Source organism: Equus quagga, chromosome 5 (genome assembly GCF_021613505.1).
Source record: "Equus quagga isolate Etosha38 chromosome 5, UCLA_HA_Equagga_1.0, whole genome shotgun sequence".
NCBI classification, from domain to species: Eukaryota; Metazoa; Chordata; class Mammalia; order Perissodactyla; family Equidae; genus Equus; species Equus quagga.
Window position 1 is genome coordinate 22,226,179 of NC_060271.1, and position 16,740 is coordinate 22,242,918.

Genomic DNA, 16,740 nt, shown 5'->3' on the forward strand with positions numbered 1-16,740 from the left:
TCCTCCCCCAAACCCCTTCCTTTACCTTTTTACAATTGGGTCTCTGTCTCTTTAAGAAACCGACCATGTGGTTACCAGAGGGGAAGGGGGGTGGGGGAGGGCGAAAGGGGTAAAGGGGGACATTTGTAAGAGGGATGGAAAGTGGATTTTTGGTGGTGAACACGATGTAGTCTATACAGAAGTCAAAATACAATGATGTACACTTGAAATTTATACAATGTTATAAACTAATGTGATCTCAATTTTTTTAAAAAAGAAATCAACCATAACTGAGGAGAGATGCATGCTGGGAAAATCCACTCCGGTCAGGTCCGGAGCATGATGGGAAAGGAGGGCGGAGACCAGGGCTGCGCACGCGCAGTGGGCCGGGTGTTGCGTTGGGATAGATTAGGCGGAATTCCAGTAGGAAACGAAAATCCTGCTCCCGGCGCGGGGCCTTGGGTCCTGTTGCCGCTGCCCTGCCTGGTGCTCCGCGGCGCAGGGACCGGGCAGAGGGTGAGCGCGGCGGGCGGCTGCGGCAGGGGCTGCGCGGGGCTGCTCGGGGCGGGGCGGCGGGCGCCACGTGACGAGGCGGGCGCCGGGCGGGGGCGGCGCCGGGCGGGCTGAGCCGCTGCTGAGGTGCGGGTCTCGCCGCAGGGACGCGCTGACAGGCGTTTGCAGGTTGCGTTCTCTCCATCCCATGCAGCGTTGCCGCGTTTGTGCTCGGTGACGGGCGTGGGAATTATTGGTGGGGACGAGACTTTCGGAGCGAGTACGATACTCGAAGGAGGGGTGAGCGCCCATAGATTGTTAGAACAGTGCAAGTGCTCAGAAGTTCTCTCTTCTCCGCACGGGCTTTTAAACCCGCGGCCTCTTTCCATGCCTGGCTTGACTTTGGATAAAGACAACTTTGGGGAGCTTCCTTTTTGCTGCAAGTTTACTACGGCCTGTTTGCTACATTTACTCTTAGGGGAAGGGAAGTTTGCTGAATGGCTAATAGAGTTTCTTGTTTACAGGAAGGCAATTGTGAGGCAGAGCTCAGCGGGGCTTATTCCTGGACATGCCCCCCATGGAGACCCTAAAAGGTGCAGGCGGTCCACTTTAAGTGAGTGTGTACCTCTTGGTCACTTGTGATGGCATCTGGAGCTCTGATCTATCGTTAGGCCAAGAAATGGGGCCCTTATGGAGGTCTCCAGTAAAGACTGAACCAGAGTTGGGGGTGGGGAGCTTGATGTGCCCCGATTTGAGAAAGAAAAGATGAAGCGGGCCTCCAAGTGTTAATTCTCATGGAATCCGAAACAGAATTTCTGAGGCTTTTTCTCTTAGAGCTTGGTAACTTCCTCCCACGTTTTGGTCTGCTGGTCTAATTCCCTCTGTAACCTTATAAAATACAGCAGACCAGAGTACTCATCTTTAAAGATAATAGGGAAGTGGGAGCTATTGCAAAAAGGCTTTTCTTATGTGAAGATAGCAACTAAAGGAGCAGAAGGCGGGAAGAAAGGAGAATAGAGTTAGTCGTGGTCCCAGGAGAGTTGTTTTTCAGATGCTCAACCCTAAAGCCTTGTGCTCAACACAAAGCTTTTAATGTAGATGAACATGAAGAAAAAAAAAAAAAGAATAAACCTGAGTACCAATCCTTTATGTTGTGTTTTAGGTGTCTACCTGTCCATTACCAAGACGAAATCTATTAGTTTTAGACTGGGGAATTTTTTTACATAAAAAATTAGAATGAAAGAGCCTTTGGATGGTGAATGTGGCAAAGCAATGGCACCACAACAGGGGCTTCTGGACAAAATTAAAGAAGAACCTGACAATGCTCAAGTAAGCATTTTATTTTGTTCTTAAACATTTTTTATTCCTTCTTTTCTGTCTGGTGAATTCACATTTTGGTTAGGCGGTTTCTGGCTTGTAAGTTAAAAAAACTCAAACAGGTTTTTTCCCCGTTAGATGAGTAAATCAGTTTTTCTACTCTAAATGAAAAAAGATCTTAGTAACTATATGATATTTATTTTGTAAAAAGAAAATAATATGTATTAGCATTTTCCGATATTCGGTACTTTTTTTTTTTAATTCTCTTGTATCTGACAGTAGTTTCCTTTTATTCTGTAAGTATTTGTGATCTACTCTATGCCAGGGGATCCAGGAGTGAGCAAAGTAAGTTTAGTCCCTTCCCTCATAGAGCTTATAAGTTAGTGGGGGAGATAGACATTACACACGTAATTGATCAAATAATATATATAATTACAAATTATGACAAGTGCTCTGGAAGAAAAGCCTAAAATGGGGGATCTGACCTTGTTTTGGTTGGGGGCAGAGGCTGGTAGGGAAGGCTTCTTGGAGGAAAGGATTTGTAAGCTGAATGTTGAAGAATAAATTGACGAGGCAAAGGCACTGTGAGGCTTCCACACAGAGGGACCTGCATATAGGAAAGCCCCGAGTTGGAAAGATGCATAGTTCTTTTGAAGAACTGCAAGACCATGGGGCCTGGAACAGAAAAGTTATGAAAACAGTGATGCTGATGATAGTGATGATCGTAACAACAATACGAATAGATGGTATTAATGTATCAATATGTAGTGCATATCATAATAACATGTGACTTTATAAATATTAACTTATTAATACTTACATGTGCTTGGATTGTGCCGGGCACCATTGTCACAACCATATTGTTATCCCCATTTTACAGATGAAGAAACCAAAGTACAAAGAGGTCAAGCAGTTTACACAGATCACCGCTCGTGAGGGGCAAAGACTGGATTCAAATCTGGGTAGTCAGACTTCAGAGTCTGTGCTATCCTGCTTCTAGGATGAGGCTCTGTAGGTAGTATGAGGCCAGAATGCAGGACCTTGTGGACCTTGTTATGAGTTTTAGTCTTTATCCTGAGAGTAGTGGGAAGCCCTTGTAGGATTTTAAGTGAGAGAGTAAGATAAACATGTTTGGGAAGATCATCTGGCTACCCTTTAGGGACCCAGATTGGAAATTGGTGGAGATCAGTGTGGAAAGACTAGTTAATTGTTTTGGCAAAAAATGATTTTTTTCTTTTTGGACAGTTCTTTTGGTTTATACTCTGTAGTTATTGGATTTATTGCATAAGCAAAGCGTAATATTAAAAATGTAAGTAATAATATAAACAACAAAATAATAAATAATAATGGTAATATTTTATTTCGCATACCACCTCAAAGGCAGTGTGATTCCAGGACGGGGATGCCTAATAGGTTTGGTCTCACTCAACTCCAGGCCTTCCTAGAGTGCTGTGCTGAGAAGGGTTCTGATCAGAGTGGTGTCCGTGGGGTGGGGGGTGGTGGCATCCATGACACTTATTTTCCCTCCAGATGATAAATTCTTCCTCTTCCTTTACCAAAAGTAACCATTTGTTCGCCAAGTCTTGTGGAGTCTACCTTTTAAGTATTTTTTGACTCTTTCTTCCTTTTCCTCTCTATTTCATTATTTCTCATTTGGACTTTCATAACAATTTCCTACCCATCTTCTTTCCTTCAGTCACAATCCCGTCAAAACACTGTGTAGTGATGCCCTTGTACTCCTTAGAGATCTGATGACGTTACTCCCTTTAAAGTCTCTGTCTCCTCATGTGATAAAACAAACTTTTTAGCGAGACATCCAAACTATCCATGTTTAGGCCTCCTTTTCCCTCTTCAGTCTCCTCGCTCCTCCTTCCCACCTTTTCTAACTTGTGCTCCTGCCCACAGTCTGCATTTCACTCCAAGGTATATTCTGTTGAGTTTTGTTTCTTTGCCTTTGCACATGCCATTTCTTCTGCCTCCGATATCCTGAACTAGGTAGCATGGCAAAAGTTTTCTCCTCTTTTAAGATACAGTTTAACTGTCTGTCACTCAGGGATAGAATGAACTGTTGTCTTATTGTATGGCTTTCACTTTTATTGTGGCATCTGCAAGTCAGTGAGTTTTGTTTTCATAGAGAAGCTGGTCTTATTTGAGCTGAATCCCCAAATCCTAGCACAGTGACTGGCACAAAGTACACACTCAGTAATTGAAATAAAAGAGCCTGTCTTTACAGGTGAGGAAGCAGAGCCCGAAGGAATAAGTGACTTTACCAGGGTCCCACGGGTGGAGCTGGGATACAAAACCAGTTTTTTAAGATTCTAGAGCCAATGTTTCTTTTGTTATGTCTTGCCAGTGGTATATAAATGTAACCGATATTGTGCTGTCCGTTAATTGAGTGTTCTTTCTGAACATAAAAATCATGATAATGGAAATCCCACTAACAGCTTACATTGTAAATCTAAGTGCATGGGGACCTGCTCAGTTCTCTTTGGTTCATATTAATGCTGTTCAAGGTGAATAGGCTATACTTTGTCATGATAGACAATGTGAGCTGTGATAGAAAAGCCAAGTGAACAAGTAGTGTGAGCCAACTTCCATGCTGCATTTGAATATTGAAAAATAAGAAATCAGAAAGGTTTAATGTTTTCTGATATACTAAGAATCTGTTCTGGTTATTAAAGTTAGAGTTGAGCTCTCATTCATTCATTCAGTGAGTTTCTATTCCTGCTTACTATAAAGCCATGGCACTTGTTGAACGTTGCTGTAAGCAGTTGGCGTATATTAATCCCTTTGATGCTCACAACCCTAGGAGCTAAGTACTGTTACCATTCCCACTTTACACATGAGGAAGCTAAGACACAGTTAGTAACGTGTTCGAGGTTACACAACTGGTAATTGGTTGAGCCAGGTTTTGAACTCAGGCAGTCTGGTTCTAGAGCCCAAACCCTTAACTGGGATACCACCGGCTAAGTTGTGTTAGTTATTTTGTTTTCAGAAGAGCTACAAAGATGGAGAGATGGGGCCTCTGCTCTGGAGGGAATTGATAGTGTAAGGGGGAGGAGAGGTATGGGAATGACAGAGGTAATTATCTGTTGAGTGACTGCATCTCACCGGGATCTATGCTAAGCATGTCTTATGTGTTCCCATTTAAACTCTACAACCATATGAGGGAAGTGTCTTTACCCCATTTTCCAAATGATGGAACGAGGCAAGGAGGGGATAAGTAACTTACCAAACTCAAAGGAAGCATCAGAGCTAGAGGAGGAATTTCGTTTTGGCTGGCTTCAAACTTGTATTCTTCCTGTTGCTTTGTGCCACGTCTGTGCAGATACGGAATCACAGTATTGGGTAATTACTATAATAAAAAAAATTCTGTAAGGGCATGGGGAGCGTAGGGGAAGGAGCCCGTGAGTCTGTCTGGAGAGGAGAGGAAGGCTTCACAGGGCGAGTAGCGCTTGAGTTAGAACCATTAGGACTTTCAGGCAGAGTAAACGGCACGTGCCCAGTTATGGAGAGGTGGGAGAATGTGGTATGTTCAGTGGTTGAGTATTTCAACAACAAAGTGAGAGGAGAGAATAGATTGAAGATATTTAGGCAGAATTGATCACACTTAGAGATAGCATATCTCTAAGGGTATGAGGGTCAAGGAAGAGGCCAGGAATACTTACAAGTTTCTGGCCTCAGGAAGTTGAGTTTTTGATAATGTCATTTAGTGAGGGGCTAGGAACAGGATTTGGGGGTAAGTAATAAGTGTAGTTTTGGATCTGTTGTGTTTAAGGGGCTAATGGGACATTCAAGTGGTGATTTGCACTGGGCGGCATTTCCACATATGGATGAGGTATTTAGAGATTAGAAAGTTAATTTACCTGTAGATGTAGTGTTGCCAGATAAAATATAGAATGCCTGGTTAAATTTGACTATCAAATAAAAAATGATTTTTAATATAAGTATGTTGCATGCAATATTTGGGACATACTTATATTAAAAATTATTTGTTATTTCCCTGAAATTCACATTTAACTGGGTGTTTTATATTTTTATTTGCTAAATGTGGTAACCCTATATAGGTGATAATTGAAGTTATGAATGTGGATGAAATTGTTCAGGGAACAAGAGTAGAGAGAGGAGAGTAAAGCTCAGCATAGAGAGCTGGGAACTGGATTAATTTAGATCTTCAAAGTGGCTTCAAACTATCCCCAACCATTAGCCTCAGCATTACCTGGAAACTTGTTAGAAATGTATATTCTTGGGTCCTGCCCCAGACCTACTGAATAGGAAGCTCTGGGGCTGAAGCCCAGCAATCTGTGTCTTAACAAGACCACTAGGGGCTTCTGATGCCACTGAATTTGGGAACCATTGACTTTAGGGGTGAGTATAAGAAGATCAATGAAGGATACTAAGGCATAGTAACGAATTTTAGTAAGACAACCAGAAGACAATGAATGGAATCCTTGCCAGTGTCAGATGTATCTGAGAAGCCATCTAAGACAAAACCTACGTGTTTTTGGGTTAGGCAATTGTGAGATGATTAGTTATCCTAAAACAGTTTCAGTTGAAGCAGTAGCCTGAAAACGTTGGGTTCAGGAGGGAATCAAAGTGAAGAAGTAGAGAAAGAATGGAGTCCAGTCATGCGTTGCTTAATGATGGGGACACGTTCTGAGAAATGCGTCAGGCGATTTCATTGTTGTGCGAACATCATAGAGCGTACCTACACAAACCTGGATGGTATAGCCAACTACGCACCTAGGCTACATGGTACTCATCTTATGGGACCACCGTCATATGTGTGGTCCGTTGTTGACTGAAATGTTGTTATGCGGTGCCTGACTGTACTTTTCTCTGGTTGTAAAAGGAGAGAGAAGAGAGGGCAGTAGTTCCTCAGGGAATAGGTTCCTTATCAGCTGAGGGGAAGAAACAAATATGGAGGTGGAGAGGCTGAAGATACACAAAGATGATGTGGAATGCTGAAAGAAGGGAGAGGGAAAGAGATCCCCAAAGCAAGCACTCTTTTAGCAATGGCTAAAAAGGTTGCCTTTTCCTGTAAGATAGGAGAAGAGTTTGCTGACCAATTCATGGGCCTGGTGGAGGGGGAATCAGGATGTTGAGGGAGTTATAACTTAGTTACTTCTTTTTTCTCTGTGAAATTGAAACATCGCTCTGCAGGAAATATGTGGGGTTGGGACTTACCAGTGATGAAGTTTGGAACAGTTACTTTGTGAAGTGAAAGGGATAGGGAAGTGTAACGGGCATATTAGAGAAATACTAGAGATTGAGTTGATGAGGAAAGTAGTTTTTTATTGAACCGTAAGCGTTCTTTTTGGTGAGCTGAAGGAGGTTCTTTTAACTTCTTCCTCTTTTTGCAAGTGCCAATAAATAAATATTCTTATTTAAGTATAATGTTTAAGAACATCCACTTTGGATTGAGTGGGCTTGGTTTCTTTCATTCAACAAATATTTATTAAATGCCATAATTATGAAAATAATAATAAGAGCTAGCATTTTTGTGTGTAACTGTCAGCTAACTATAAGGCATCATGTCATATACTTTATTTGTATTAAATCATTTAGCCCCCATAACAGCCCTGTGGGTTGGTTAGATAATATCTTTATTTTATAAATAAGGAGGTTGAAATCAAGAATGATTAAGTAACTTCTTTGAGCCAAGATCTCATCTGTTTCTGTCTGCTGTCAGGACCCATAGTCCTCTCTGTTGTCTCATGTTGACTGTGCTGGGCATTGAAGGTACAGAGGTGGAAAAACAGATATGGTCCCTGTCCATAGTGGACGTGATCCGTTCAGTCTAGTGTGGGAGGAAAAGGGGTGTTAGACAGTCAACAAATTATCACCCAAATAAATATGAAATGGTGTCTTATGACAGGTGCCATGAGTAAAAGGAGATGGGAGAGACCACAACAGGGGGACTTAATTCCAACTGGGGCCGGGTGGGGTTTGAATTCATTATGGTAATTTTCTTATATGAGAGACTTGGGTTTGATTCCCATCTGTGCACTTAGTGTCTCTGTGACCTTGGACAAATTGCTGAACATCTCTAAGCTTCATGGCCTCGTCTATAAAGAAGGTAGAATAGTTCCTACCTTATAGGCAGCAGCTCATTTGGTGCCATAACACACGTCACGGAAAGAGCTAAATTCATGCATTTAATAGTCTTTGGCATTTAATAGTCAAAAAAAATTTCAAAAGTAACTTTGGGAACTGACATATCAGTCATTTATTTTGCCAAGTAGAGGAAGGTTAAAAATACTACTGATTATTATCACCATTGCTTCAGAAAAGTAATATTTAAAAAATTTTTTTATTGAAATATGTAAGACTGTTTTAACACCACACACAAAAAATGTGGGATGGTTGTGATCTCAGAATAAAGGACAGTCTTTTTCAAAATAGGCATGTGTATTTTTAAAATTTTGTTTTATGATTACATTTTATTTTAAAGCATTTTAAGGAATATATTAAGGATAAATCTGATTTAGGCTATGATGATTTTATGTGCAACGAGCAGTAATGTAATTGCATTAAAACTCAGGTCTTTTCTGCCATTAATGGATATGACAGCTTGTAAATCTGTTGGCTAAAATTGCTAATTTGATCTAAACTCTGAATTATTCAGATTTAATGTCATTTCTTGCTCCGTTACAAACACAGCCTAAAAAAAGGGTAGTACTGAGCATTGAAATAGTTGTGAATCCAGTATATGAAGATTACATTTGAAAAGTAGATATAACCATTATAAAAGATTTTCCAACTTTGAAAGATCCTTTTGGTAAAGATTAAATCTAATCTAATAATTTGTAAATTTAGACTTTTGCAGTATTTGTGAGGGTGATTACTATTAGAATGTAGAAGAGATGAATACGACGATTATTTTTTGCTCGAATTTCTAGTTTATTTAGATACCAACCCTGATTCATTTCTTTCTCTCTCTCTTTTTTTTTCCTTTAAGGAATATGGACATGCCCCAATGCCAAAAACTCAAGAAAGTGAACTGAAAATTACTGCTGTGTTTTCAGTCAATGACAGTCCTCTTGGTGAGAAATAGAACTGTTTAAATTAATTATGATGAATATTTGATATGGTCTGACTAGTAGAATTGAGGGAAAGCACCTCCTCATGTAAGTCTTTTTCTCCTTTAGATAAAGCAGTGCTGTTCTACCTGGGGAGCTGGTCTTGGCCAGCATTTTTAAAAAAAGCGGAATAGAGTGGGATTATATCAGAATGTGATGCATGTAGTAAGGAAACCTATTTCATGAAACTGCTGTTTCAGTTATTAAATTTTATGTATAGACACACACACACAAACACAAACGCAAACGTGTGTGTGTCCTGGGTTATAATGTGAAATGTAATTTTACTGTGGGTCATGGTTAAAAAAGTTTGAAACCCCCTGTTCTGGAGTGCTCCTTGCCTCATTAATCTTGGATTTCAAGACAGAGAGTTTGTCTTAAAAAACAGAGAATGTATATGTGTTCGTGTTGATACTAAAACTGTTTTTTTCTTATTTTTTTTTCATAGCCCAGCAGTTGACCCGAGGCTTTCAGTTTTCTGTTGCATCACCTGGCCCAAATATATTGCTTCCTTCAGTTCCAGCTGTAGCTATTCAGGTTTTCTGTTCTGGCTGTAAAAAAATGCTCTATAGGGGGCAAACTGCTTATCATAAGACGGGATCTACTCAGCTCTTCTGCTCCACGCGGTGTATCACGGGATATTCCTCATCGGCCTGCCCAGCCCCTCCTCCCAAGAAAACCTGCACAAACTGCTCCAAGTACACAGTTCTTCATTACATCCCTTTCTCCTTTACTTTTTTAGTGTGTATATAGTTCAGCTCAAACATGCTATTGCTACTTTAAATCTCTTTAGCACATTTCTACGGACATAGCTTTTTAGCTGATTGAGAAATTTGCAAATTCTAAGGTTTCATAACATTAAATAAGTGACTTGGTGTTAAATGACCTGCCTAAACCAGTTTTCCTGTCTCTTTCAATGTAAATTTGACTATGGAAAAAAGTAACAAACTGTTTGTGGGAGTTGTCGGACCACTCATATATCCTGTAATTGTAGATGGCACCCACTCAAAATTATTCACTATCTTGAAAGTTATTGAAGTATAGAATAAAATAATTTCACTCTTATAATAGTATATGAAATTTATTTAAGTCTTTAGAAAGTAAAAACTATAAATGGCCATACAGATAATGTGTTTATTTCTAAAAAAGTCCTTGTGAGCTTTTGTTGGGGATCATTGTTGCTTTACAATAATGCGTAGATGCAGAGAGAGGGAGAAATAGCAACCAAGTCACGTAAGCTTCTTTCTCTACCCTAGTCCGTTTGAAGAATTTGGCATGTTTGGCCTCTTCCTGTGGCAGTGTAATTCTAGGAATACAGTGGGTTGTCAGTAGTCACTAGTGTAGACCAAGAAAAGGTAAGAGCTTGGTTTTAGATCATGGCTGTATCACTTATTAGCTATATGACCTTAGGCTGGATATTTAAGCTTTTCTAATGCTCAGTTTCTTCCTTGATAAATAGTATCTGCTTCCTTATGTTTTAATGAGACCATGTTAGCCCAAGGTCTAGCACATAGCATATGTTTAATAAGTGGGATCCTATTACTTTTAATAATAAGATTAATATTATTATTTATACTTAACATATCATTTATAGGCCCATATTTTGTCTGAGATATATGACAGTTTCTTTATCTGCTTGGTGTGTCGGCCTTAGGTATCTAAAAATAGATCCTGTTAAAATGGAAATCTCCAACTAAAAGAGAAATTTTAAAATATTTTACGTATATATTCAAATTTAGTTTTGTTTGAAAACGCCCTTCTGATACCTTACTTTAAGTCTTTTATGGCATTCTCATGAAACTGATCTGGAAGAATAAATTTAGTTTTCTGTTTTTAGATATTCTCTTTCAACATAGCAAATATCAGAAGAAAATGAATTAAGTTTTAAAGAACATAGTACAACTTATACATCCAAATGCATATTATTCTCTTAAAAATAGTCACTCTTGTCAGGGGCTTTTTCCACAGTGCTGCTCTTATTCAAAAAATGTTTTGATCTCTTGGTTTGGCATCACCTTCAGAGCCTATGAAACATTCCTTTAGACTCAGTTAGGTGACAAATCTATCTTTTCAGCATGGGTTTGATTTTTGCAAGTTGCCAAAAGTTCCTTGATGCCTTATCAGCTGACTATTGTAGGTGGTTAAACTGAGTCATACTGTTAAACATGATCTTTGACTATAAAGCTAAAAAGTTGTTCTTAGAGTTCTTATAATTTAAAAGAGAAATTAGAAAAAATGTTTGAGCCATATTGTGGGAAGAGAGATGGTCTTTCTAAGATAAACTTTAGGGCGTAACATTCGTTTGGATGTGTAAGATTTAGAATGCGTTTATGTGCACAGATTTTCATTGAAAAGTCTTTCTCTTTGGTTTATTTATATATACATTATTACATTATGCCATTGGCAGATTCACATTATTAGGGAAAATTCTTTATTGCTGTGTTTTTAGTAGAAAAAGATCACATTTCAAAATTAATATGTCCTCTGTGTGTAAGTGTATCCCCTTGGTTTCCAAGATTCATTGTCATATTTTTAAGGTTAGGTGAGTTTTAGAAAATTAAAGTACTTCATTGTTATTATTCTTTCATAGTTTACCGTGGAACAGTTGTGTGTAATAAAGGTACAGGATGGGAGGCAGAATGGTGGAGCGAATGCCTCCAGGGACTGCAGAATCAGACTGCCTGCATTTGTGTTCTGGCTTCACTGCTTACCAGCTGTATGACTTTGGCAAGCTGCTTAACCTTCTCATTTGGTCTCCTCATCTGTAAAATGGCAATTATAATACTACATACCTCATAGAGTTTTTGTGATAGTTTAATTGGATAATTCGAGTAAAGAGAACAATACCTGGCACATAGTCATTAGTCAGTACACATTATCATAGTATATAATGTTATTGCCGTTATTATTCTTTACTGTGTGGCCTACACTAGTGTTACTAATTAGTGACCATTTCCTTCAGTTTTTTCACTTGTCAGAAGAGTGGCAAAGCTTTAGCCTCTATTTTTACCGTCAGTGCTTGTTGCAACAATGAGCTCTTACAAAATGACTCTAGGAATCTCACAGAACGACTCAGTTATCTGTGTTCTTTCTGTCTCCTTGTTTCCATCTGTCCTCTGCTACCAAGGCTGAATAGCCCTTTCGTCATCAGTTTCTTTGATCTTTTCAGTTATAGTTAGGTTTTATATATCACAGTAATTTTTTTATATTAATCCTTGGTGGTTCATCTGTTTCCCAAATCTTGCATTTAAATTAAAAAAAAAAATGTCATTCCTTGTTTCAGTCACGTTTCTACTCTTGCCAGCTAGTGGCTAGTAAGAGGTCAAGTGTTTTCTGGTCTGGGGTCGTGGGATGGCCTCTTGTTCCATTGGCTCCAGTGGATGAAACTGGGCTAGAGCTGGAAGCCTCACTGTTTTTGTCATGAGCATCTGGCTGGATATGTTTTAATATAATTCTCCCCAAGACATAAATTAGGTATTAAAACCCCATTTTATATATGAAGAAATCGAGACACTGATTCTGTCACTCATTGTCACTCAGCTGATGAGTCACAGAAGAAATCCTCAGACCCAGTTTTCCAGGTGCCTCTTCCAGGACCAGCCATTTTCTACTGTACAGTAGCTGCCCTTAGTAAATGTGGTTATTTTAGCTCACAGGGAGGAAGAAATTATAATTACGAACAACACATTTCATTTTTCTGCTGTTATTTCCTTTTAGAGACATTTTAAATCCAAAGGATGTGATCACAACACAATTTGAAAGTTCCTCTCCTAGCAAAGATTTCTGCAGCCAATCATGCCTTTCTTCTTACGAGCTAAAGAAAAAACCTGTTGTGACCATATATACCAATAGCGTCTCAACTAAGTGTAGTATGTGTCAGAAGAATGCTGACGTAAGTCACATTTTGCCTTTATTGGGATTCTGCTTAAAGATCAGAGATTTTTAACTGGCTCTGCTTATTGTGTCTGTGCATGTGTTTTTTCCTAGATTCGATTTGAAGTTAAATATCAAAATGTGGTACATGGTCTTTGTAGCGATGCCTGCTTCTCAAAATTTCACTCTACCAACAACCTCACCATGAACTGCTGTGAGAACTGTGGGAGCTATTGCTATAGTAGCTGTGGTCCTTGCCAGTCCCAGAAGGTTTTTAGTTCGACCAGTGTCATAGCATATAAGCAGGTAGGAATATATGTCCGTTGCATATTGTTAAGCTCACCCCTTCTGAGACGGCCTCACAGCGGTGAAATGGAAAATAAAAGAGTGAGCTCTTCTCATCACTTGATCCTGGTGTGTGATTTCCCCTCCAGAAAAATGGGGTAGATTTTGATACTGTAAGGCTTGATTGTGGTAGTGAGATAATACTGGTGAACTAGATTATTTTTTAAGATTTCCTTCGTGGCTAAGAATTCGCAAATGTAATTGCATGATGCTATGAGTCTGAAATATTTTGTCATATATTGATAGTGAATGAAACCTCATTTTATTATAAATAAACTATGACCAAGAGTTAAAAGATGATAAAGTCAGCAAATCTAAAGTATATCTTTTTCCTTTTAGAAAATCTATTTTTTAAATATGTTTTGGAATGAATTGTAATTATTTTGGCAACACTGCTTTATTAGGATACTTTAGCTAATTTTTATTTATTGTAATGAATAATGGATTCATTTGGTTACTAAATATATCAATTTGTGTCAATTTATTGCAAAATGATTTGGAGTCTTTAAAAAGTTATTTTTTTAAAAGAGGATGTACATAAATGATGATTAAAAATTTTTTTCAGTTAGCAAGTTTGATTTATTTTTAATTCCGCTGAGCAGTTGGTAACGGACATTCGTCTTTGAAAAGTATCTCTTTTCTAGGAATTGCCACTTTTGGCAGTCTGGCTTCTACTTTCACAGGAATAGAATCCATGGTATTTATATATATATGATCCAAAAATCAGTTCCAGTCCTAATTTTGTTCCTGGTGTTGTACCCTATCAACTGCGTAAATGATATTCCTTTTTTTTTTTTTAAAGATTTTATTTTTTTCCTTTTTCTCCCCAAAGCTCCCCAGTACATAGTTGTATATTCTTTGTTGTGGGTCCTTCTAGTTGTGGCATGTGGGACGCTGCCTCAGCGTGGTTTGATGAGCAGTGCCATGTCCGCACCCAGGATTCGAACCAACGAAACACTGGGCCGCCTGCAGCAGAGCTCACGAACTTAACCACTCGGCCACGGGGCCGGCCCCAGTGATATTCCTCTTTTACTAGGAAGATTATGTAGTGAAACTTCACAGTTTATATTTTTGTACCGTCTACTTCCCCATATAATTTCTTATTAGAGATCTTATATTGTGTTAGTGACAGGCTAGTGTAGTGTTTAGGAGGCTGGACTTTGAAGTCAGGGGAAATAAGTTTTATCTCCTACTTTTTTGTTAATTTAATTAAAGTTAATTTAAACTTTTTGTTAATATAATTTTTTAAAGTGTCTCACTATGTTGTTGAAAGGATTCTATGATACAGTAAATATAAATTGCTTATTATGGGGCCTGGCTCATGGTAAGCACTCAATAAGTAATAATATTGGTAATTCATTTAGATGGTAGCCATTATTATTATTTCTCAAAACATGAATAAACTTACAATTTTATCAGGCAGATTTTATTATGAAACGCAGCTTGAAAAACAAGTAGTTCTGTAGGATCTCCTAAAATAATTAAACATCATTTCTGTCTCCTCCCGCTCAAGAGTCTCACTAGTTAAGTAACCTTAAAGGTGGTAGCTCTCTCTTCGATTGATGTCCAGTTCTGTGTTGAGGATGGCCTTTGGGTTCGTGGATTACCTGGTCTTCTCTGATTATTTGTGATGAGAAAAGTCTGTTATGACTACCTAATTCATACTTTTAATGTGTTTTGTTGTTGCTAATATTTCTGAGTAGTTACTAATTTTCTTCAGTTTACATATTATTACTGTCTGAAAGAACTTATTTTTCCCACATCCCGACTTTCAGAAAAGTCCATACTTAGTGTGGCCTCATTGTCATGCTCAAATATTTCAACTAAAGGCAGCGGGTGTGGGTGGCTTTCTTTTTTCTTTTCTTAAACAATATGTACATATGTGTGCTTGTACTAGGTATCTAAATGTTATTTTATTTTCCTAATAGAATTCAGCCCAAACTCCTCCATATGCCTTGGGGAAATCATTGAGGCCCTCAGCTGAAATGATTGAGACTACGAATGACTCAGGAAAAACAGAACTTTTCTGCTCGATTAATTGCTTATCTGCTTACAGAGTTAAGACAGTTATTTCTTCAGGTAATGTTTAAATTTGATACATTTGTAGATTTAATAACTATTGAAGAAGAGTATAACTGCTTTTTTTTTTGAGGAAGGTTAACCCTGAGGTAACATCTGCTGTCAATCCTCCTGCTTTTGCTGAGGAAGACTGGCCCTGAGCTAACATCCATGCCCATCTTCCTCTACTTTATATGTGGGACGCCTACCACAACATGGCTTTTGCCAAGCAGTGCCATGTCCGCACCTGGGATCCGAACCAGCGAACCCTGGGCTGCTGAGAAGTGGAACGTGCGCACTTAACCGCTGTGCCACTGGGCCGGTCCCGAGTATAACTGCTTTTATTTCATTTTGTTACAAACTAAATTTATCTATATGGTTAAATAAAGACCCCAGTTAATTTAGTTTCAAAGAATTGATTTTTAAGTGAGAATAGTTTTTCACAGATTTTCTTGGTTGAGGTATTTAGTTTGTGGTTTCATACGTGAAAAGAAAGAAAAAAACACGTGTAAGTTCCAATTTAGCATTTGTATAAGTGGGGCTTAATTGCGGTGAGTTGTAGTTAGCTTTACAGATTATTGTAAAGTTCCTTGATTTCTGTTTTGTATATTTCTAAGCATTTGCTTTTTTATTCTCCGAGTATGTTTTTCTATCATTTGTTCACCTGTAACTTATTCATTGGTTCTTATTTTTTGTTGCCAAGGTGTCCAGGTTTTGTGTCACAGTTGTAAAACCTCAGCAATTCCTCAGTATCACCTTGCCATGTCCAGTGGAGCTATATACAGCTTCTGCAGCTCCAGCTGTGTGGTGGCTTTCCAGGTAGGAGCGAAGGTAGTGTTTTACCCCTAAGTTCTCTGAGGCATTGGTCTATGGCAAAGTGTTAACTGCTGAAGATCCATACTTATAAAAGATTAAATTTAAGTTAGAAAGAAAAAAATTCTGTTCAACTATGGTCCCAGAGGTCATTTCTGCAGAGTGTCTGAGCCCAGGTACTGGGCCTCAGAGCTTTCTTCCCTCCTACTTTCTCCCTTGGCTCTCTCTCCTTCCGAAGGTTGGAAGCTAGGATATGGTTGGATGGGTGGTATGGTGGTGTGCTCATGTGTCCCTTCCTCTCATCCTGGGCCAGATAAGTAATGACTCCTGGCATGGACTTGTAAGCCTCTACTTACTTGTCCCATTTTCTCCTTGCTCTCTGTGATACACAGAGTAGAGTTTAGCAGTCCTCCAGGGAGGAAAGATGCCTGATGCTGAGTCTCTGGCACCAGGAGGAAAGAGTCTCCTGGTGGCCCCTGTGCTCTGAATAGCCATCAGAGGCTAGTTAGAGATAAGGGGGCAGGTGGAGGGGTATCTTGGGGAAAAGAGACGTGCTGTCATTTACTGAAGATACATACTGGAGCTCTTTGTCTGGAATGCCTGCATTCCAGTCCTCAACCTTCTAATGTTACATTTCAGAGTTCTTCTATTCCAGACTATTCTAGTCCTTCTATTCTGGAAGTATGCCATTCAAACTCTTTCTGTGAACTACTTTATAAAATTTTAAAGAAATGTTTGTGGGGGAGTTAATTTATTAAGAGAAAATGAAAGTTACCAAGTC

At 39.0% G+C, this 16,740-nt stretch overlaps 1 protein-coding gene across 4 annotated transcripts in view; it reads left to right on the forward strand.

The window, feature by feature from the left end:
• Positions 1 to 371: 371 nt before the first annotated feature.
• The window catches only part of ZMYM6 (zinc finger MYM-type containing 6), a 34,142-nt gene continuing 17,773 nt past the window's right edge, over positions 372 to 16,740 (forward strand). For 2 of the 4 annotated variants that reach the window (XM_046663009.1, XM_046663013.1), the window contains exons 1-8: positions 618 to 771; positions 1,634 to 1,800; positions 8,750 to 8,834; positions 9,319 to 9,568; positions 12,588 to 12,762; positions 12,858 to 13,049; positions 15,017 to 15,167; positions 15,850 to 15,965. In XM_046663009.1, the coding sequence (XP_046518965.1) occupies positions 1,708 to 1,800; positions 8,750 to 8,834; positions 9,319 to 9,568; positions 12,588 to 12,762; positions 12,858 to 13,049; positions 15,017 to 15,167; positions 15,850 to 15,965 (1,062 nt within the window). In that variant the 5' untranslated portion in view covers positions 618 to 771; positions 1,634 to 1,707. Of the gene's footprint in view, positions 496 to 602; positions 772 to 1,633; positions 1,801 to 8,749; positions 8,835 to 9,318; positions 9,569 to 12,587; positions 12,763 to 12,857; positions 13,050 to 15,016; positions 15,168 to 15,849; positions 15,966 to 16,740 lie in introns of those variants that run through there. The other 2 variants (XM_046663011.1, XM_046663012.1) reach the window with 2 other exon arrangements.